Source organism: Cetorhinus maximus, chromosome 16, assembly GCF_964194155.1.
Source record: "Cetorhinus maximus chromosome 16, sCetMax3.hap1.1, whole genome shotgun sequence".
In the NCBI taxonomy this organism is placed as follows: Eukaryota; Metazoa; Chordata; class Chondrichthyes; order Lamniformes; family Cetorhinidae; genus Cetorhinus; species Cetorhinus maximus.
This window is the reverse complement of record NC_135894.1, coordinates 26,240,778-26,264,243: the sequence shown is the minus strand read 5'-3', so window position 1 is coordinate 26,264,243 and position 23,466 is coordinate 26,240,778. Positions and strand designations below refer to the sequence as shown.

Below are 23,466 nucleotides of genomic sequence, written 5' to 3'. Positions count from 1 at the left end.
AATCTAGGACTAGGGGTTGCAATTTAAAAATAAGGGGTCTCCTATTTAAGATGGAGGTGAGGAGGAATTTTTTTTCTCAGAGAGTTTTTTGCCTTTAGAATTCACTACCCCAGGGAGCAGCAGAGGCTGGGTCATTGAATATATTCATAGCTGAGTAAGACAGATTTTTGATTGTCAAGGGAGTCAAGGGTTATGGGGAACAGACAGGAAAGTGGAGTTAGGGCCATGATCAGATCAGCCATGATTTTATAGAATGGTGGAGTAGGCTCAAGGGGCCAAATGACTGACTCCTGCCCCCATTTCTTATGTTCCTTTAAAATTCTTTAAGGGGCTTGGCAGGGTAGGTGCTGAGAAGATGTTTCCCCTGGTTGTGGGATCTAGAACGCCTGGTCATAGCCTCAGAGTAAGAGGTTGGCCACTTAGGACTGAAATGAAGAGAGATGTCTTCACTCAAAGGGTTGTGAATCTTTAGAATTCTCTACTCCGGAGAGTTGTGGATGCTCAGTCATCGAGTAGATTTAATGCAGAGGTTGACAGGTTTTTTTTTGATACTAAGGGAATTAAGGAATATGGGAATAGTGCAGGAAGGTTTCGAGGTGGAAGATCAGCCATGATCTTACTGAATGGCAGAGCAGGCTCAAAGAGCCAATTGGCCTATCCTAGTTCCTATTCCTTTCGTTCTTACATTCCTATTGGACCAGATGACTATGTAATTGCACCTTTACCACAGGTAAAACTTATCGAAGGAACTGTAAAGTCTGCGAAGAAAGACCTGGAAGCGTTGCAACGAGAGAAACAACAGAAACTGAATGAGCTGTATGTGGTTGTTCCTCTGAAACTCCATCAGGTAAAAGGATGAATTTAAACTGCCTTGGAATAAATGAAAGACGCAAAACATAATGTACTCATTTACATTTTGATATTGGCTACATATTCTTGAGGCACATTGACAGCATACCTATTAATATTTGTACAGTCATCTTGAACACATGAGGACTAGGAGAACAATGGGAATGGTGTGGCCTCATCAATACCATGTGCAGTGGTATTAAGACTTCTTTATTCTTATATTCCAATTCATGTGTGAAAAAGCTAACGTACTATTTGCCTTCCTAATTGCTTGCTGTACATGCATGTTAATTTTCTGTGGTTCAAGTACAAGGACACCCAAGTTCTCCTGAATGCAAAGACTTCCTAATCTCACCATTCAAAAAAATGTTCCGCTTTCTTATTTTCCTACCCAAGTGGACAAGTTCACACTTCGCCGCATTGTTTTCCATCTGCATGGTCTTGCTCACTCACCTAACCCTCTGCAGCCTCTTTGCACCCTCCTCACCACTTACTTTCCCACCCAACTTGTATTGTCAACAAACTTGGACATATTGCACAAGGTCCCTATAACTAGTTTTGGATTTCCAGCATCCGCAGTAGCTTTTAGCTTTTTGTTTTTGTCCCTATAACTAAGTTGTTAATGTAGATTATGTATAGCTGAGGCCCAACTACTGATCCTTATGGTATCAGTCACAGACTGCCAACCCAAAATGTCCAGTTTGTTCCTACTCTCTGTTTTTTGACCAATCCTCAATCCAGGCTAATTTATTACCCTCAATCTCATAAGTCCTAATTTTGTATAATAACCACACCTCATCGAATGCTTTTTGAAAATCTAAATACACTACTTCCACTTGTTCCCCCTCATCCTCCTTTAAAAGTTACATCCTCAAAAACATCTAACATATTGGTCAAACATGATTTCCTTGTCATAAATCTATTCTGATTCTGCTTAATCATATTATGATTTTCTAATTGTCCTGTTACCATGCCCCTGATAATATAGATTCTTGCACTTTGCCTACCACTGTTGTTAGGCGAACTAGCCTTTGTTCCCCATTTTCTCTCTTTCTCCATTCTTAAATAGTGGAATTACATTTGTTACCTTGCAATCCACGAGAACTGTTCTAGAATCTAAGGTATTTTAGAAGACCAAAACCAATGCAACCACTATCTCTGTAGCCACCTCTTTTAAAACGCTAGGATGCAGGCCAACTGTTCCAGTGGGTTGGTCACCACTTAGTTCCATTAATTTCTCCTGTATTATTTCTTTACTTATACTGATTTCTTTAAGTTCTGCATTCTTGTGATTGGTTCCCCAAAATTTCCAGAATGTTTTTGTCCTCTACAGTGAAGACAGATACAAAGTAATTGTTTAATGTCTCTGCCATTTCTTTATTCCCTGGTATAATTTCATCTGTCTGTGCCTCCAATGGGCCCAAATTTAATCTCCTCCTATTTACATACCTATAGAAACATTTACAATCTGTTTTATGTCACTTGCTAGTCTACTCTCACCTTTTCTTTTCTCTTTCCTTATCAACTTCTTGGTCCTCCCTTTGCTGCATTCTAAAATTCTCCCAATCCTCAGGCTTACTGCTCATTTTGGCAACATATAAGCATCTTCCTTTCATTTTAGACTGTCTTTAATGCCTTAATGGCTCTTGCTAGCCACAGTTTGACCATTTTACTGAGGGTTTTTTGTGCCTTAAGGGAGGTATACTTGGTGCAAATAATGTATTAAAACTTGAAATGCTAGCAATTGCTTATCTACCATAACATTTAAAAAATTCATTTATCGGATGTGGGCTTTGCTGGCTAGGCCAGTATTTATTGCCCATCCCTAATTGCCCTTGAAGAGGTGGTGGTGAGCTGCCTTCTTGAACCTCTGCAGTCCATCTAATGTAGTTATCAAATGTAAATCTAATCCAATGTAGTTTCCCAACTCACCCCTCATGGCTACGTAGTTGCCTTTGTTTCACTTTAAGACCCTAGTTTCAGCCTAACTAAATCACTTCCAAACTCAGTACAAAATTCTATCACTCTTCCCTAGAAACCTTTTGTTAATTAACCATTTCTTATTGCACAAGGTTAGATGCAAAAGCACGTGTTCCCTAGTTGGTGGGTATTAAGGAGAATCTTAAATCAAAGTCACAAATGATATCCTCTGTGACTGTGACAAAGGTAAACTTTCCCTCCTGATCACTCTCAACCTGTCTGCAGCCTTTGACACAGTTGACCACACCATCCTGCTTCAACCCCTCTCCTCTGTCGTCCAGCTGGGTGGGACTGCTCTCACTTGGTTCCATTCTTATCTATCTAATCATAGCCAGAGAATCACTTGCAATGGTTTCTCTTCCTGCTCCTGCACCATTAGCTCTGATGTCTCTTAAGGTGTCCCCTCCTATTTCTCATCTACATTCTGTCCCTTGGGGGCATCATCCGAAGGCACAGTGTTAGTTTTCACCCAGCTCTACTTCACCACCATCTCTCTCCACTCCTCCACAGTTGTTAAATTATCAGATTGCTTATCCAATATCCAGTACTAGGTGAGCCATTGTTTTTGGTCTCCGCTCCAAACTCTGTTCCCTAGCAGCCTACTCCATCTTGCTCCCAGGCAGTGGTCTGAGATTAACCCAGTCTTTGGTGTCACAATATTGGTGTCACATTTTACCCAAGATGAGCTTCCAACCACATGTTGGAACTAAGACCACTATTTACACTTCTAGAATATTGCCTGACTTCACCCCTATCTCAGTTCATCTGCTGCTGAAACTCTCGTTGCCTTTGCTAACTCTAGACTGCATTATTCCAGCACACTCCTGGCTGGTCTCACACATTCTACCCTCCGTAAACTTGAGGTCATTCAGAACTTTGCTGCCAGTGTCTTAACTCGCACCAAGTCAAGTTCACCCTGTGCTCTCTGACCTATAATGGCCCCCAGTCAAGCAATGTCTTGATTTTAAAATTCTTGCCCTAGTTTTCAAACCCCTCATGGCCTCACTCCTCCCTATCTTTGTAATCTTCTCCAGCTCCACAACCCTCTGAGATATCTGTACTCCTCTAATTCTGGCCACTTGAGCATTCTCAATTTTAATCACTCCAGCATTGGCAGCCATACTCTCCTCGACCTTAAGCTCTGGAATTCCCTCCGTGCACTCCTCTGCCTCTCTACCTCATTTTCCTCCTCAAAACCTACCCCTTTGATCAAGCATTTGACCTAATATCTCCTTATGTGGCTCAATGTCAGATTTTGGTTTATAATGGTCCTCTGAAGCACCTTGGATATTTTGTTACATTAAAGATGCTGAATAAATATAAGTTGTTCCTGCCTTTATCCCAGAGTTGTTAACAATCTAATACTGTACACACTGTGGGTTTGTTTCTGTCTCAGAGTCTGTCAGTATTTGAAGAACACTGTACCATTCCTCTTGTCATGGCAGGTGGAGTACATTGTCAATGGAGATATGCCGAATGATCTTGTACTTGGGCTGGTTTTCACCAATCCAGCTTTGATGTTGCTGCAAAAGCGGATCAAAGAACTACAGGTGGAAAAGGATGAGCAGCGAGAGCTGTTTAAACACGCACGGCAAAAACATGTCCAGCTTCTGCGGGACAAAGCAGGGATGGAAGCTGAAATAACAGGTAATTGCTGCATATTGCAAAGAGGTGAAAGTTATTTCAGAAATCACCTGCAAGCAGGTACACCACACAGCTTCTGAGCAAGAGCAGGGGCTGTTCTCCTGATATCCTGCCCAATGCTTTCTCTAGACCAGCGTTAGTAAAACAGATTATCTGGTCATCATCTCATTGCTGTTTGTGGAATCTAGCTGTGCTGCATTAGGTTGCTACGTTTCCTACATCACAACTGTGACTACGTTTGAAAAGTGAATCACTGATTGTTAAGCATGTCAGGGGATGTGAAAAGCACTGTAGAAATGCAAGTCTTGTCTGTCTTTCTTTCAAGAAACAACTGTCCCATTATTGTGAATCTTTAAAATATAATCAACATTTTCACATGGAAAGTGAATGAGATTAAACTAGCAAAATAACCTTCTGGCACTTCCATCTCCCATTAAGAAGTTCTGAAACAGGCTGAAACAGAGGAAGCAGTGAGTATGCGAGGGATCTGCAAGGAGATAACTAATGGAACAGGTGAAGGATCAGCATGGCAATAACTTGTGGAACATAGGGACAGGAGTAGGCCATTTAGCCCCTGAAACCTTTCTGCCATTCGATGAGCTCATGGCTGATCTGTATCTTAAATCCATACGCCTTTCTTTGCCCCATATCCTCACGCCTTTGGTTAACAAAAATCAATCAATTTCATTTTTAAATTAACAATTGATCTAGCATCAACTACCATTTCTGGAAGAGAGTTCCAAACTCCCACCACATGAGTGTTTCCTAATTCCACTCCTGAAAGTTCGATATCTAATAATTAGACTATGTCTCCTAACTAGTACACATAGTTTTTCCTAATATACCTTATCTGCTCCCCTTAATATCTTGAAAACATCAATCAAATTCCCCTCTTAGCCATCTAAATTCCAGGGAATGCAACCCTACTTTGTTTAATGCTTGCCCTTCTCCATTCCAATAGCTTAACCCTTAGAGTCCAGGTATCATTCTAATAAATCTATGCTGCAATCCATCCAGGACCTATGTATCCTCCTTAAGGTGTGATGCCCAGAACTGCTCACAGTATTCCAGATTCCTGACAATAGAATCATAAAATGGTTACACTCCAAAAGAAGGCCATTTGGCCCTTTTAGTCCCTGCTGGCTCTTTGTAAGAGCAATTCTGCAATCTCATTCCTCGCCATTTCCCTGTGGCCCTACAAATTTCTTTCCCCTTCTATTGCTTATCCAATTCTCTTTTGAAAGCCATAATTGAATCTGTCTCCACCACACTCTAGTGCATTCCAGATCCTAACCACTCACTGTGTAAAACAGTATTTCCTCACTGTGCCTTTGGTTCTTTAGCCAATCACTTTACACCTATGTGCTCTGATTCTACAGCCTTCTACCAGTGGGAATAGTTTCACTCCATCTACTTGGTAAAGTTCCCTCATCATTTCCTCAACTCTCCTCTCAATCTACCCACAGCACGATTCGTAGCTTTTTCAATAATGAAGATGCCTGTGTGCCTTCATGCAGCAAGGTCTAGACAACATTCAGGTTTGGGCTGATAAGTGGCAAGTAATATCACTGAAGAAGTTCAATACCATCAAGGACAATATGCCTACTTGATTGGCACCCGTTTCATCGGTTATTTGTTTTGCTGCTTTCCTCCTCAGTTCTGATTTGAGCCAATCACCAAAACACTGTTTCAGTGTGCTGTCTGACTCACATGGCAGAAGTGCCTCCAGACAGACAATTTCTTTATGACAGATTTCTTGTTGATGAACATTAGCAGAATAATCATAGTACATATTTTAAAATTGCAACCAGAATTGTGTTATTACAGAATTAGAACCAGAATTGTGGTATTATAGAATTAGAACCAGAATTGTTATTACAGAATTAGAAGAAACCTGTTATCAAGAAATGATCCGTAAGTTTGGCCGTGTGGTCGATCTGGAAGCGTTGCAAACTTTGTCAGTGAACATGACCCTGGAAGAGTTGAAAGAGAAGATTGATGTCAACAACTTGCGATTCAAAAGAAAAATCAAACAAAAGGATGTAAGTAGTTATACAGGGTATTAATTGGTTGTCATGTTTACTGTGCTAACAAAGGGAAACTGCTGAAATGGTAATCAGTTTGTTTAACTATAGAGCACATTTTATAGATCGGTACACTTGACACAGCAAGATCCAAATTGGAAATTTGACCAGAGGTCATGACACCTCACCCCTGTGCTTGCTGACCTCAATTGGCTCCCCATCAGGCAACGTCTCAATTTTAAAATGTTCAACCTTGTGTTAAATTCCTTCCACTTTCACTTCCCTATCTTTGTAACCTGCTCCTAATATCTCCTCTAGTGGTTCTGTGCCAATTTGTCTGTGAACCACCTTTGGACATTTTTACTATGTTCAGGATACTATATAAATACAAGCAGTTTTTGCTGACTTGCACAGTTTTCCATTAATGGGCAGAAAATTGTATGGGCTGTGAACAAAGCCCATGGTTACAGATGCACGCTGATGTTGTGAAAAGCTCTGTGCTGGAATGCCTGATAGCACAAGTTAGCTTCAAATACCTTAACTTCTCTTAGCTTAAGAAGTGCAAAAGGAAGAGGCGTTTCCCATAATTTAAAAAGCCAGCAGAGAACCAGGTTGCATTGGTAATGTTTCTATACATCTGTATACATACCAAGAGATCATTTTTCAACTCAGTAAAAACACATTGTTCCCAACAAGCTGATCTCTTTTTAATTGAGTACAATCAATCTTTCCTTCTCTTCATTGTATTCTGTAGAAACATATCAGGGGCGGTTTGCCCATGGAGCACTCTTTAGGTGGGCAGTGGTGTACTGCAGCTAGTTGCAGGAGTCAGCAGTGGTCATTGTTGCCTCAGATTTGGAGTTAAACTGTGAGCTGGCAGTGTGAAACACACTTGTTGTAGGCAGCTCGACAAAAAGGAGGGCAGAATGTCCACTAATGTGTCCCATGTATGAAGGCCTGTAGCATCTTAAAGGGGAAGTGCTTTGTATCATGGGTGACAGCAGCCAGCAGGATTGGGCTACAGCTGCAAAATGATTCTAGACCGTACATGGAGATTCCCTCAGGCAGGAGGGAATGCTGATTGGATAATGAGCAGCAGGAAGGAGGTCCTCTTCCCAACAGAGGAGCAATGGGTTCCAAGCCAAATCTGTTAACATCAAGAGAGGCAGTAAAAAATGTGAATGGTACCAACCTATCCCCAGGACCTGATCTGATCAAGGTAAGACTCCCCTTCACATCTCATTCTCTGCATAGCCCTCCATGGTCCAACTTTACCAGCAGAGTCAATCCCTCTTCCTCACTCCCCATGGTCTCCTGCAGTCAGCAAGGAACACCTCTGCTCCTCCTTAACCCTTCAGTATCTGCTACTGAGCTCACAATCCTCTCCCTCCTGGAAAACAGCAGCATGAAGGAAAAGTGGATCTTGTTTCTAAATGCTACACGCAGAGAGTACAGAACAGATACAGCACAGTGAAAAGGAAGGTGAACTGGGAAATAGCCAGTGTGGGCAAAAAGACTAATGTAGAGAATTGCAAAGACCTTGGGGGGGTAGTGTATGGAGGATGACTACTTCAAGAACAAGTCCATATCGATCTGGAGTGAGTGTGAGTGCACACGGACCAGGAAAGTTTCATTTATTTCTTTAGCAGTTGAAAGTGTAGACCGAATCATGCTGCAAAATCAAAAGGTACAATATTTGAGATTTTTTTGTATTTCAGAACCGTGCATTTAAAAACTCCTTTAACCACAGGGCAAGGGCTTTCTGAACAATCATGAGGCATGCATGACCAGAGCACAGTAATAACATTTCTTTCAAATTCTGTCCCGATTTAGGATAAAATTGTGGAGTTGCAAGCTGAGCTTACAGATTTCACCAGACAATACACATGCAGACTGGATCAGATGAATACAATGACATTGGAAAAGAGGAAAATTGAAACCCAGTTAAATAGCCAGCAGAAGAAAATGGTAATGTTTTAAAATCATATGCAGCACTCATACATATCGTCATCCTAGAGGAGATGGAATGAGCTGTAAAAGTTTGTTACTTTTCTACTTTTAATTTGGCTCCCATCATTCATTCGCACTTCCCATACAATGTGATTTTCAAGTCACTTTATAGGCTACACCTTCTGACTGTTGCATTGCTATTTGTTTTGCAGAATTCCAAACTCCTCAGGCCAATATTTGTTCTTTAAAGATTTCAACTCATATCATGATAAAACCAATTCCAGTATTAAACTAATAAAAATGTTCAGGTTGCTGTAATATTCTTATCCACATTAAAGCATGTAATAATGCAAGAATACAAAACAGTAATGTGTGATTGTGTCTAGTATGCGCATCTCATTTGTAACGCATGATTCCTTTGTGACTTTTTTGCTTCCTACTTTCAGCTTCACATTTTATTGATTGGCTTAAAGTAAAATAGCAAATGAAGACTTGAAGAGCTAGGGATACACATCAAAAGCAAGATTGATGACTAGAAACTGCAGTGGGAAGCTGAAGATGAGTGAAAATAACCAATCCCAAATGGCCAGTCAGGAGAACATACCGATAAAGAAATCAAAAAGATAGATTGGTCAGATTACTCAAAATACTTTTTGAAAGAAGCTTAGACCTCATTTTTTTTCTCAGTAATTGAAAATTCTAATGTAAGATTTTAAACAAAAATATTTTTAAATTGAAAAATTATATATTTTGCAACAGGGATCAGTACTTGGGTCCCAGCTGTTCACAATATATGTCAATAATTTCAACCAAATGTAATGTTTCCAAGTTTGCTGATGACACAAAACTTGTTGGGAATGTGAGCAGTGAGGAGGGTGTTAAGAGGCTGCAAGGCAATTTAGGCAAGTTAAGTGAGTGGGCAAATACATGGCAGATGCAGTATGATGTGGATAAGTGTGTAGTTATTCACTTCAGTTGGAAACACAGAATGGCAGTATTATTTGAATGGTGATAGATTGGGAAATGTTGATGTACAGTGTTCTTGTACACAAATCATTGAAAGCAAGCATGCAGGTGCATTGAGCAGTTAAGAAGGCACATGGTATGTTGGCCTTCATTGCGAGAGGACTTGAGTACAGAAGCAAGGATGTCTTGCTGCAGCTGTACAGGGCCTTGGTGAGACCACAGCTGGAGTATTGTGTGCGGTTTTGTTCTCCTTACCTAAGAAAGGCTATACTTCCCATAGAGGGAGTGCAGCGAAGGTTCACCAGACTGATTCCTGGCAGGATTGTCGTATGAGGAGAGATTAGGCCGACTAGGCCTGTATTCGCTGGAGTTTAGAAGAATGAGAGGGGATCTCATTGAAACGTATAAAATTCTGACAGGGCTAGACAGACTGGATACAGGGATGATGTTTCCTCTGGCTGGGGGGGTTCTAGAACAAGGGGTCACAGTCTCAGGGTATGGACTTTTAGGACTGAGATGAGGAGAAACTTCTTCACTCAGAGGGTGGTGAACCTGTGGAATTCTCTAACTCAGAAGGCTGCAGGCCAAGTTACTGAATATATTTAAGAAGGAAATAGATTTCTAGACTCTAAAGGCATCAAGGGGTATGGGGAGAGTGCGGGAGTACGGCGTTGAGATAGAGGATCAGCCATGATCATATTGAATGGCAGAGCAGACTTGAAGGGCCATAAGACCTACTCCTGCTCCTAGTTTCTATGTTTCTATGACGAAATTGACCTGTTTAGTTATCTTTTATGACTTTTCAGGACTGATATGCTGCTCCTAAGTTGGATGTAGACAAGACAGATACAAAGTTCAGGGTCAGGGAACAGGATTTAGACTTGCTCTGGGTTTTCTGATAGGGTGGGGGCAGAGTGCAGGAGACTTGTTGCTTCATGATGGCACACGCTTTACTGCAGCATTCATTGGGAAATGTCAGTGCAGGACCATGCTGCCATGGTGTTCTGATTTATGGCTCCACTCGATCAACATTGTGGACTTAAAAATGGGAATCAAGCACAATCCCCACAGGAATATAGAAATCATGTTGGGAAACAGGAATGACCTTTGTGAAGTTGATGCTTTTGGGTTCCTGCCATTGCACCATTATTTGTTTCTTTGGATTGTGTGTTTACAAGATCCCTTCTGCTTGGTTTCACTGAATCCCACCTTTCAAGATCATTCACGGCACCAGCTGTGCAAATTCAAGAATGGTACAGCACAGAAGGCGGCCCATTTGTTCCAAATGAGCTGTGGGGAGAGTTCGAGCCTAATTTAGCCTTTTACTAACTTTATTAAAGGCTTTGCCTAAATAATGGTGCAATGGCAGGAACCCAAAAGCATCAACTTCACAAAACATTCGTTTCCCAACATGATTTCTATGTTCCTGTGGAAATTGTGCTTGATTCCCACTTTTAAGTCCACAATGTTGATCGAGTGGAGCCATAAAGCAGAACACCATGGCAGCAAGGTATTTCAGCTATTCCTAAAAGTCAAGTTATGGACTTGGTACTTTTACTCTGAGCTATTGTATTGTGACTCTAAGCTGAAGATAGATCCTACTGTCTGAGCATATGTGGAACTGTACTATCGCCCAAAATGCATCTGTAGCATTTGGTTAACCCGTGGTTGCTTGTTTCTCTATCTACTGATTCTTTTTTTAGCTGTTTTCAAACTTATTTGAAGAAAAGCTAGAAGGCAAATTTAAAAAATTTTATTCAGGTTTATATCGAATATTTGTTTAAAAGCAATTGCTGTATCGGAAAGAAGGTGATAGAATCTAAGTGTTCAGTTCAAATGTAGCAGACTACTGACTACTTCTAGTGTAGCTTTAGTTTGCATTTTAATTATAAACATTCTACAAACTTATTTTAAAAAAAAATCTAGCTCAAAGATCTCCAACCTCCCTTCCCAAAGACCTTGAATGTGTTGGCATCTCCAAAATCCATGTCCATCTTTGCCATAACTCAATGTTTGAACCACTTCAATTAGGTTTCCAAATTAGGACACTAACAGTTTCTCAGAACTGTAACAAATTTGTTGCCAAAGTCACAGTGGTTTGTGCCTTCCCTTGATAATAGCTTCTTCTCCTTAGGTACTGTGTTCCCTCCTCAAAAAAATCCACATTAACCTCTCCATGCTTGCAAACCACCGCCATATCTCCAACCTTCCTTCCTTCCACCAAGTTGTTAGACAACAGTTGCCTTATAAATCTGTACCCATCTTTCACACATATTCCATATAAGCCCATTACTGTAATATACTGTCGCATGACCATGGAAGCTGTCAGATTGTTGTAAAGTCCCAACTAATTCTGTTCACTCCTTCAGGGAAGGGAACTTGCTGTCCTTACCTGGTCTGGCCTACATGTCACTCTGTTCCCACAATATGTAGTTGACTGAATGTCCTGTTCTTGGACAATAAATGTTGCCCAAGTGCATTAATAATATAGTGTCACAATTTTTTATGTTTAATCTAACTGATTATCCCCAGCAAAAAAATATAGGAGCAAATTTCGATTCAGCCATTGCCTGGGAGATTCTTATTGTTAGCAATATTAATAGGAATGAAGCAGAGACACCCATGGCTCTCCTCTACATTGTCCTGGGATTTAAGGGGCTTCCCAAAGGGGGAAGCCTGAGGCTTGAGTCTGTTCCTCAAAACAGCAAGAGGTTCAGGTCAAACATTCCCATCAATTTCAAGATTTGCATTTGTGTTTTGAGATTGCACTTTGCAATTCAATTTTCCTGTAAAGACTGCAAATCCAGTGGCCTCGCATCTAACATACGATGAGTTTCAATGGGAGCACAATGAAGCATAAATTTGTCACAGCTGAAGTAGCTAAACTCAATATCCCATCAGTTGTAATAATGAAGAAAACTAAAGTGCGATTTGAAGTAGTGTGTTTAGAAAGAGTGCTCTGATATACAAAATCGACTTCTGGAGGGAGGATCATGGTGTGCCCTCCAAGAAACGTTCGTATTTCATTGCTCTTTGGTGCATTTTGCAGGATTTGTAACTCAGTGATTCAGCACTAAAGGCAAAAAATAACAATCAGGAATATTTTTTACAGCATATGTAAAATCTACTTGTACGTATCTATGTGTGTATGTTTATATGTATACTGATTCGTCTGTGCATTAGTAGTTTCCTAGCTTATAGTTTGATCTCATTACAGTTCACGGTATGTCAGGGGCACAAATTGAAGCCATGTGGAACTGACTGTGAACATTATTGTTCTTGTTCCAGGGTGTCGAGCTTCAGAAGCAAAAAGCTAAATTGGAAGAGAAGCAGGACCTGATTCAGCTTGTGGAAAGACAGGCAAAAGAAGTAAACAAATTGAAAGATGAAATTAGTCTGCTGACACGAAAAGGAGGTCACATCCTTCTTCCCTCCCAACCACCTTTACCATAGTGAACTTTGCAATACCATTATATATCTCCTTACACTCATTTTAGGTTTGTGTTTTTGTTTCCCTTGTACATGATTTCAACCTAGTCTGACAATAGATGCAAGTGAATAATAAATATTTAGTATGTACCTGACTTGTTTGTTTTCTTTAATGGAAGATGGGGGGATTCTTCCCAGAGTTTCTACTGTTAAATCCAACACCTCTTCAAGGAGACCTCAGCCACATCCATCTGCAGCAAATTGTTCCAGTTAAATTGATGACATCAACAGTGCGGGTGGGAAATGTAGTAAATGCATTCCCTGAGATATGGGGAAAAATGCAGCACTTCATTTCCTTATCCACCCAGAGCTGACAGCAAGATATGTGAGGTTACTCAGAACACATTAAATTATATGTATGTATTATATAAAAAAATGTAACTTCATTTGCCTTAAAATGTCTGAGATCATTGGCCTTTATTCAGGACTCTGACAGCTATTGTTTGATGTTTTCTTTGAACTGGTTTTGGGGCTCAGTTTTTTCCAATATTTGTAGGTGATGCATGTGGGTGGGAATCAAATTAAACAGTAACCAGAACTGAAAGACCAAGGAAATCTACTGAATACGGACCATTCAAAAATAACTTACCTGTCCTAGGGCAATGCAGCTTTAAGAGGTGCAGGCCAACAACTCCTCTGTCTGTGCATTGACCTCTGCTCCAGCTTGATGTTGTGACTCTGCAACTTCCAGGCAAACAAGCCCAAGGGTGCTCAAAAGGTGTATGCTGAGGCTCATCCCATGAAGCACCCTGTGCTTGCACATTCAGAATAGCCTCATTCCCCATGTGTCCATAGCCCTAATAACCCTGCCCACCCAAGTGTTACCACACAGGTAAGGGGAAGAGGTTAGAATAGAAGTTGGGTTCTATCCATTTTGCATTCTCTATAACTGGCCAACCACTCCCATCTCAACCCACACCAAAACCCACTTATTCATCATCCAGCCTCCTCTGGCTCACGATTCCCCCATTAGATTCATGTTCTGAGTTTAGCAATACCTCCACCTCTCCCAACCCCAAATCCCATTGTGACCCTTTCAAACCAAACTCCAATCTTCCTGACCCAAGCCAAATTCTGAGCCTCCCAAATCATTACGATGACCTCTGAACCAATGTGATTGTATTAAAATAATCAAGCAGGTTGCCCAGCAGCTGGTAAATACATCCTCATCCCTCCCCTCACCTTCAAAAAAAATGAAACAAACCTGAAAGCTCCTCAGTACATTGGTGCAGATAGAAGCATGTATTATGCAGAAGTGTGAAGTACCAGTGTCAAAGTTTGCAGCAGAGCTGGGCACAGTCTAAGAGTCAAAACAATTGTGGGAGAGGTGAGAGCAGGAACATCTGCAGAAACAATGGCCTTAATGTGACCATGCTTCACAAAAAAATTCCTGTTGGCAATTACCTCCTGCAATGTTGAACTTGTTCCAAGGTTTACCAACAAGTATTGCACTGTAATACAAATGTAATCAACAAACATATCATTTGTATTCCTGGGAGGGCCCTTCAAAAAATCAATGTCCCAGAAAGCAAGAATCATGCCCCTGCTGTGAAGGGGCACAAATCCTTGGTGCTGCTCAACCATACAACATATATGCCCATCCACTTCAGCACCATGTGTGGGAAATCCAGGCCAATGAGTATGAACAAGACACTGGAACAGCAATATGGATGTTACTGTACAAGATAAGCCAGGTGTTGGAGACTGTACAGCACAGAGTAACCAAACTGATAGGTACTTTTAAGAAAGATGAGCTATGAGGAGAGTTGGATGAATCCAGGATTTGTTACTGGACGAGACTTCATAAAAGTGTTCAGTTCCTCTGGAATCAATTAGCTGAATCCTAAGAATGTGTTTGAGATTGGCACAAATTAGAGAACCAGGGGATGGGCTCTGTCAATTGAGAGAGAGGGCTCTAAGGTGGGAGGTGACAATAGAAATTGGAGGAAGTGGACAATTGAGTGAACATTTATGGGATGGTTCAGATGAATGGGAGAGGCTTTTTCAGTCCTGTTAATTTCATATTTCTTTGGTGTCGATAAGACAGACCCACTGGTTTACAGAAAACATTTGGAATTATATTTATTTTTATTCTATCCTTTGCACAGAATTAGACATTTTTAAACACATTTAAACATCTTTATTTATAAATAATCGAGTTACAAACTTTCATAAATACTACAGTGGAGAGGAAACTTTTATAAATCAATCAATAGCTCTACATCAAGCTCTACATTCATAAAAGTGCCAACTTTCGATTATTGCTTTTTGTCGATTAGAGGTGCCGGCAGATGTCAGGCACAGCCCAAAGCCACTCAGCTCATTTATAAATGAAGTAGCAATGCCTTCATCTATACCACAGTATCACTGAACCCAGAGCAGAGTAGGAGTCTGTCCATCGCTGGGTGCGAGACTGGGGTGTCACTGAACCCAGAACAGAGCAGGAGTCTGTCCATCTCTGGGTGCGAGACTGAAGCCTGTACTGGAGTGTCACTGAACCCAGAGCAGAACAGGAATCTGTCCATCACTGGATGCGAGACTGGAGCGTCACTGAACCCAGAGCAGAGCAGGAGTCTGTCCATCACTGGACGTGAATCTGGAGCCTGTACTGGACAGTCACTGAAGCAAAAGCAAAGCAGGAGTCTGTCCGTCACTGAATGAGACCCTGGATATCCTGCAGGCCCAGTACTGGCACAAGAATTTAATAACACTTGATCAAATGCTACTTATATCAAACAACCATGGTGGAAATTCTCCATTTGCTGAGTAATTAAATAATTCTATTTAACAATACAATAGATAAAAGTTAAGGGTGAGATTTCAACTAATTCAGCTCATTTAAAATCCAGCTCATTTTTCAGATGAATGAAAGTAAATAAAAATTAATTAATAAGATTGCGAATTGACCAAAACCAATCTGAATGTACGAACAGCCCTTCATTTAGTAATCTTGTTTTAAATCTGAAGCAACAATATCAAATGTTGCTGTAGTTCATGTTGATCCACCTGAATTCACAGTACGTACAGAGGAGCCAGACAATTCTTCGGAAAGTGATATATACAACTTGTATTTAGCTCAAAGTCAAAGATGGGAGCTATCAGGAAAATCCAGGCCAGTGCTTCGATTGAGGAATGTAGGAAGTCTTCAAGGTCCTGAGGTATTAAGTGTTCCAGAACTGAGCCAAGCACATCAAGTCTGAGCATCTATTTCAGCCCTGCTATACTCACGTAGCTTAGTGATTGTTGCTAGGGGCAACCTTCCAGGTTCGGTGAATATTTTCTATAGAAAGTTGATGCAAAAGGTAATACAGGGTTAATTAATTGTTGTCATTGTGAAAATAAGGTGTCCTAAATACATTAGATAACAGAGATTGATCCAGCAGTTACCAAAGTAAAATACTGCAGATGCTGAAAATCTGTCCAGGTTAAAAACTAAAAATGCTGGAAATGCTCAGCAGGTCAGGCAACATCTGTTAATGAAGAAACAGTTAATGAAGTGAATTTTACAGGATTGTGCATTGCTCGCCCCCCACACCAGTTACAAAAATTGGTCGCAAACTGACTGACTTAAAACAGTGCTAACACAATGCCGGTGATCTAATCAATCAGAGAGTGGGACTTCCACCCTTCAGTGGGAGGATATCCTACCCTTGAGAGCTGCAAAGACTAGCAGTCCCAGCAGTGCCAGAACTCAGTAGTGGGCATTGCTGGTACTGCGAGAAGGTTCACAAAGGAGAGAGCAATGGATCCTGCAGGACCCGTACAAGGTAAATCCAGGAATTTTTTTTGGGTAGGGAGGGATTGGGCACCCTAGGGGGCTGGGGGAGAAGAGGGGTACCCCAGATGTGCACAGGACAGCCCCCAAAAGATGTACCCCCTCTTTCTCACTTTTTCAACTCAGATGTTGAAAAAGTGGACTCCCCACTCTCGCTTGCCTGCCCACGCCAACCACGTTATGGCATGGGCAATGTAATATTTAGGTCAACTAGCTTGTTTCCAGTTCAAATGCCCATTGATTTTATTTTTGAAATGGCATCTGGCTGCCGCCTTTGGTGCCCACTCGCCTATCGTACTATGGGAAACCAGCGTGTTGACATGGAGTTCATGACCTGGTGTCATCACACTGGATTTTACGCATGTGCAGGATGGCAGGAGTCCCAATTTACAAACGGAAAATCCTGGCCAACATTTCAGCTCGATGACCTTTCATCAGAACTGGAAAGTTTGAGATGTGACAGGTTTAAAGCAACAGAGGCAAGGAAAGGGGGGAAGCGGAAGAATGAACAAAAGGGGAAGTTTGTGAAAGGCTAGAAATCAGGAGAGAGTAAATGACGACAGATGATGATGCAAGGCAAAAGGGGGATAGTAACAGGGCAAGGAAATGGGAAAGAAACTGAAGATGTGTCTGGATGTGGTGTAAATGGGAATAGCTGAATCGTCAGCAACCGTTGTCTGAAGAAAACAGTGGCCATGATCTCGAAGTGTCGAACACAATAGCCAGGGTTTCACAGCCCTGCTGTGGTGTCTCTCCCTGGCGGATGCGGCGAGCCATTTAAATCTCCATTCAGTTCGGCAGGACTGTAATATCCTGGCAGGCGGAAGGGGCTGTAAAATCCTGGCCCATGAGTCTGGAAGGTTGTAAAGTGCCTAACTGAAACTGCTGTTCCTCCAATTTATACTGAGCTTCACTGAAATAGCCTAGGAGGCCAAGCTCAGTGTGGGCTGAAGAATTAAAATGACAGGCAATGGGAAAGCTCAGGATGACACTTGCAGACTGAACAGAGGTGTTCCGTAAAGCAGTCACCCAATCTGTATTTTGTCTCCGAAGTGTAGAGGGGACCACATTGTGAGCAGCAAACAGACTGAAAAGCAGTACAAGTCAGTTTCACCTCAAAGGAGTGGTTAGAGCCGTGGTCTGTGATAAGGGTGGAGGTAAAAGAGCAAGTGTTACATCTTCTGCACATGCAGGTGAAGGTGCCTTTGGGTAAGGGACAAGGTTGCTGGGGGTGACTGAGAATTGAACCAGTGTGTTCAGGAGCGAAGGGTCCCTTTGGAATGCTTGAGAGGGGAGGGCCGGGGAAGATGTGTTTGATGGCAATGACGGATGATGATCCATTGATGTGGAGTGGAAGGTGGTGGTGAGGATAAGGGAGACCCTATCATAGTTCTGGGCGGGAAAGGAAGGGGTAAGGGCAGGAGTGCGAGAAGCTGAATGAACGGACACGATCCAGGGCCCATCAACCAGGGTGGAAGAGAATCTCTTCTTTTTTTTATTCATTTACGGGATGTGGGCTTCACTGGCTGGATCAGCATTTATTGCCCATCCCTAGTTGCCCTTGTTCACAGGCATTTAAGAGTCAACCACATTGCTGCTGTGGGTCTGGAGTCACATCTAGGCCAGACTCGCCTATCGTACTATAGGAAACCAGCGTGTGAACCACCTGGTTCACTAATATCCTCACTTTTCACTCCACCAGCTTCCGCATTCAAAGGATCATTCTCTGTAATTTCTGCTAACTCCAGTGTAATGCCATCACCAAACACATCAGCATTCCATAGAGACTGTTCCCTCCATGACATCCTGGTCCATTCCTCCATCACTCCCAACACCTCATCCCCTTCCCATGGCACCTTCCCATGCAATCGCAGGTGTAACACCTGCCCCTTTACCTCCTCACTGTTCAAGGCCCTAAACACTCCTTCCAGATGAAGCAGGATTCACTTGCACTTCTTTCAATTTAGTCTACTGCATTCACTGCTCCCAATGAGGTCTCCTCTACACTAGGGAGATTAAACGCAGACTGGGTGACCGCTTTGCAGAACACCTTCGCTCAGTCCACAAGCATGACCCAGACCTTTCTGTCGCTTGCCATTTCAATTCACCACCTTGCTCTCATGCCCATATGTTCGTCCTAGGCCTGCTGCAATGTCCCAGTGAAGCCCAGCACAAGCTGGAGGAACAGCACCTCATCTTCTGATTAGGCACTTTACAGCCTTCCAGACTCAACATTGAGTTCAACAACTACCATGAACTCTATCTTCCATTTTGATTATGGTTCAATTATTTCCCAACCCCTCCCCCCCACAGGGCCCCTTGTAACTTGTTCTTATGTTTTGCTTTCACATAGCACTGACCCTTGTTCTGCTATTAACAAATTCTGCTATCTGACCTTTATGCCACTATTAGCACCTTCTTTAGTCTTTAACACTAACATTAACACTCCCTTTGTCTTGTGTCCATCACATCTTTGTCAATATCTCCTGAGCGCCCACCTATCCCTGACCTTCTGTTTTGCTCCACCGCCTCTGAAGCAGTATAAACATTTCTACTTCTCTAGCTCTGAAGAGTCATACAGACTCGAAACATTAATTCTGTTTCTCTCTCCACAGATGCTGCCAGACCTGTTGAGTTTTTCCAGCATTTTCTGTTTTTATTTCAGATTTCCAACATCTGTAGTGTTTTGCTTTTATTTTAACATAAATATTGACATGTTCTCTGCTTCAATGCACCTGCAGTGGTGTATTCCACAGCCTCACAACCTTTTGTGTAAAAAATGTTTCTCCAGCTCTCGGTCCCAAATGGCTTCCATTTAATCTTATATCTATGTCATCATACTCTTAACCCGTCACTAGAAACAGATAGTCATAGGCAAGCTCAGAGGGCTGATACCTACAGAGTTGCTGGGCATGAGAATCAATAATAACATGGGCAACTTGGATCTTGGGCCACAGCTCAGAAGTAATGTCCTTGCAATTCTGCGAGTGGAACCAACTTAATGGGCTGAGTGGTCTAATCCTGTGATATGTTCTAAAATAGAATATGGACTGATGTACACCCATGGTCACAATTCCTAGCATCTCCTTCTGTGGCTTGACATTAATATTGTTGGATTACGACAGCGTGAAGTGCTCTGGGATGTTTCCAATGTTCAAGTTGCTGAATGAAGCTCAGGACATAGGACTTAGGGGCAGGTGTAGGCCATTCAGCCCTTTCACCCTGCTTTTCCATTCAATAAGATCATGGCTGATCTGGTTGTGGTCTCAACTCCATTTTCCTGTCTGCCTCCAATAACCCTCAACTCCCTTGTTAGTCAAAAGCCTGTCTAACTCAGCCTTGAACAAATGCAATGACTCAGCCTCCACTGCTCTCTAGGAGACTAACCACCGCCTGGGAGAAAAGAAATCACCTCATCTCCACCCTAAACTGTAGAACTGTGCCCCTGGTTCTAGTCTCTCCCACAAGTGGAAATATCCTCCCAGCACCTACCCTATCAATTCCCCTCAGGAACGTATATGATTCAATAAGATCACCTCTCATTCTTCTAAACTCCAATAGGTACAGGTTCAACTTATCCAACCTTTCTTCATAAGATAGCCCCTCATTCCAGGAATGAGTCGAGTGAACCTTCTCTGATCTGCTTCTAATAATTATTGTTCAATACACTCCTTGCATCCGCAGATTCAAAATGGAAAAGGCTCGTTGTGGCAATTAGTTTTCAGGTGGAATTTGACACTTTTTAATTAGCACTCCAACAACCCAGGACATTTTTAGACTGTGCACCCAAAATTCCGGGAGTAACAGACTCACCTGCATAAAGACATGACAATCTTGTGCCAGAGCCCCACGTGTGATCTCTTTGAACTTCTCACAAACGGCGGGGAAATTGTTTGCTTCTAAAATGGAAGCCTGGTGGTACTTTATTAAGGTCAAGGCCACACGAAAGGTAATTTTAGATCCTTCATAGAACAGACAGTCCCAAATCCGAAGAACAGTCTAAGATAATGAAAGAAACATTTCTCAATGGAGGGAAGCAAAAGATGGAATGGGATATCAAAATTACATAAGTTAATTAAAATAAATACTATGGGAAAGACAGCTCAAGGCCAACAACACTTTACAATTAACAGCGGAGCAAAGGAAGGAGTTTAGCAACGGCAAGGCTCATTTACTGATGGTTATACTACTATTGGTGGCAGGAGGATTCTTCTGAGCAGCTCAGAGACGCTGTGCAGAGGCAAAGGTGCCCCAAAGTCCATAGTTTGAAATGTTTCAGTGGGCTGTTGATGATTTGAATGTACTGCACCATTTAATCAGTCTAAACATTTTAATTAGCTAATGGGGAGCTCATTCTGAGAAGCAAGGTCAGGATTATGCAAGTCATTCCCATTGTCCTGACCAGCCTGAAGAACAAATATAAGATGATAAAGGAGCTGGAGGTCTGATGCGGAACAAACAGTAAATTCTGCATCACTCTCAGTGAAGAAGACTTACAAATTTTAGGATCACTATTATTGATAAATCATTAGATATTTATAGATATGGTGCTGGGATCAGCATCGCTGACCTGTCTTGTAAGTGAATCTTGTGTCTGTTATGATCATGTCTCTGTCTTTCCTACCTAATACCTAGTGATACAATAATGTAATCTGTGGATGAGGGCAGCAGATTAGAAGTTGCCACTGGTCATCTGGTGTCAATGACCCTTTGGCCTCCAGGGCTAATTCTTAAAAGCAAGATTTACATACACGACTGAGAGATTCTGTGTTTAGGAGCAATTTCTCAATGATTGCAAAGGATTAATATATCAGAAGTTATAAATGTTGGAGAGCAAAAGCTTTAAAAAGACATTTGCAATCTCTTGGGAAGGGAATGAAGTCATGGGAGAGTAGACTCAAAGTGGTGAGGTCTGTAAAACCATGAACTGTGTTAGTGACAGTGATAGAAGAGGACTGGGACTTTCAGTTCCATGGGCTTACCTCAACAGGAAGAATGTCAATGAACAAACAAATGAACCATCGCCCCACAACCATGGTCCACATCACGTTGTGCTTTTCCATTAATGCAGCCACTGCAGGGACCTTCATCTTTACCAGCTGGGACAGAACCTCTTGGTCTGTCTTTAGCCCGCTCATTGTTGGAGTGTAGAAATCTGGCAAAAAAAAAACAAAAGGCAGCAATTCAGCTGGTGGGGAAATCATTGCCCACTCCTTGCAAGCAGTTTTGGATATTTCAGAAATTGAGTGAAGTGTTCAAACTAAATCTTCCCCATTGTTTGGTGTGACTGAGCACTCCCAAAGGTGGGCCTCACATCCCTTATGATCTGGAGTGCACTCAGACTACCCAATAATCACATTAAACCATTGCGTAACCTATGGATGGCAACGTGTACCACTTGTTACATGTCCTGGATACTAGATCTCCATTATGTTACTACATATTTTCTTTAATCTTTATGGAAGCTGGAATGAAAATGATTCTGATGAGGTGAGCCAAGACTAAAGAAAAACTAGTTTATTTTTTATGAAATAAAGGAACGAAGTGAATACAGAAACCATTCCAGTGAGATATAATTTTCCTACGAATCCTTGTAACATAAGAAAATATGCAACCATTCCACTACTTTATGCTGACATCTCCTGAAATATAATTGTCTCTATAAAGGAGCTGCCTTTAGACAGCATGCAATATGTGATCATTTGCCTGTTCTTGAGCCTGTTTGTATAACTCTGACTGACTCACCCTCATCAGTGAGAGCAATCTCTCACTTGCCAAGATCCTGTGTGTGGACAAATGCCTTATTGATTTAATTGAACCATATTGAGTCTTTCACCCACAGCGAATGAAAACAAATGAGACTGTCAATAATGATGGCTGAAGATGGTTCGAGAGCACAGCCATTTGCTGACTATTAAAAATGTATTCATGGGATGCGGGCATGGCTGGTGACGTCAGCATTTATTGCCCATCCCTAATTGCCCTTAAGTAGGTGGCGGTGAGCTGCCTTCTTGAACCTCTGCAGTCCATGTGATGTAGGTACATTCACAGTGCAGTTAGAGAGGGAGTTCCAGGATTTTGACCCAGTGACAGTGAAGGAATGGTGATATATTTCCAAGTCAGGGTGGTGAGTGACTTAGAGGGGAACTTTCAGGTGGTGGTGTTTCAGTATATCTGCTGCTCCTGTCCTTCTAGCTGGCAGAGGTCACGAGTTTGGGAGGTGCTGTCGAAGGAGCTTTTGGCAAGTTTCTGCAGTGGCGGATGAGGTGCCAATCAAGCAGGCTACTTTGTCCTGGACGGTGTCAAGTCTCTTGAGTGTTATTGCAGCTGCACTCATCCAGGCAAGTGGAGAGTATTCCATCACACTCCTGACTTGTGCCTTGTATTACAAAATCACAGAATTTTAATGGCACAGGAGGAGGCCATTCAGCCCATTGTGTCTGCATCGGCTCTCCAAATAAGCATTATGACCTAGTGCCATTGCCCTGCCTTTCGCTCGGACCCCTGCACATTGTTTCCATTCAAATGCCTCGATTGAACCTGCCTCCATCACATTTCTAGGCAGCACATTCCAGACCCGAACCGCTTGTGTGAAAAAGTTTTCTCACATCACATTTGCAGATGGTAGACAAGCTCTGGGGAGTCAGGAGGTGAGTTACTCGCTGCAGAATTCCCAGCCTCTGCCCTGCTATTGTAACCACAGTATTTATATGGGTAGTCCAGTTCAGTTTTGGTTCAATGATAATCCTCAGGATGTTGATGGTGGAGGATTCAGTGACAGTAATGCCA

At 42.0% G+C, this 23,466-nt stretch overlaps 2 protein-coding genes across 2 annotated transcripts in view; one reads left to right on the top strand and one right to left on the bottom strand.

Moving 5' to 3' along the window:
• cfap44 (cilia and flagella associated protein 44) overlaps nucleotides 1-12,992 on the top strand; it is a 224,494-nt gene extending 211,502 nt beyond the window's left edge. Inside the window, exons 29-33 of the mRNA XM_078559546.1 lie at nucleotides 731-847; nucleotides 4,275-4,476; nucleotides 6,355-6,515; nucleotides 8,331-8,465; nucleotides 12,702-12,992. Coding sequence (XP_078415672.1) covers nucleotides 731-847; nucleotides 4,275-4,476; nucleotides 6,355-6,515; nucleotides 8,331-8,465; nucleotides 12,702-12,866 — 780 coding nt within the window. The 3' untranslated portion in view covers nucleotides 12,867-12,992. The remainder of the gene's footprint in view (nucleotides 1-730; nucleotides 848-4,274; nucleotides 4,477-6,354; nucleotides 6,516-8,330; nucleotides 8,466-12,701) is intronic.
• A 2,027-nt stretch (nucleotides 12,993-15,019) lies between these two features.
• LOC144691441 (growth hormone-regulated TBC protein 1-A-like) overlaps nucleotides 15,020-23,466 on the bottom strand; it is a 63,964-nt gene continuing 55,517 nt past the window's right edge. Inside the window, exons 6-8 of the mRNA XM_078559538.1 lie at nucleotides 21,660-21,832; nucleotides 20,491-20,676; nucleotides 15,020-16,182 (exon numbers count right to left, since the gene is read on the bottom strand). Of these exons, the coding sequence (XP_078415664.1) occupies nucleotides 16,093-16,182; nucleotides 20,491-20,676; nucleotides 21,660-21,832 (449 nt within the window). The 3' untranslated portion in view covers nucleotides 15,020-16,092. The remainder of the gene's footprint in view (nucleotides 16,183-20,490; nucleotides 20,677-21,659; nucleotides 21,833-23,466) is intronic.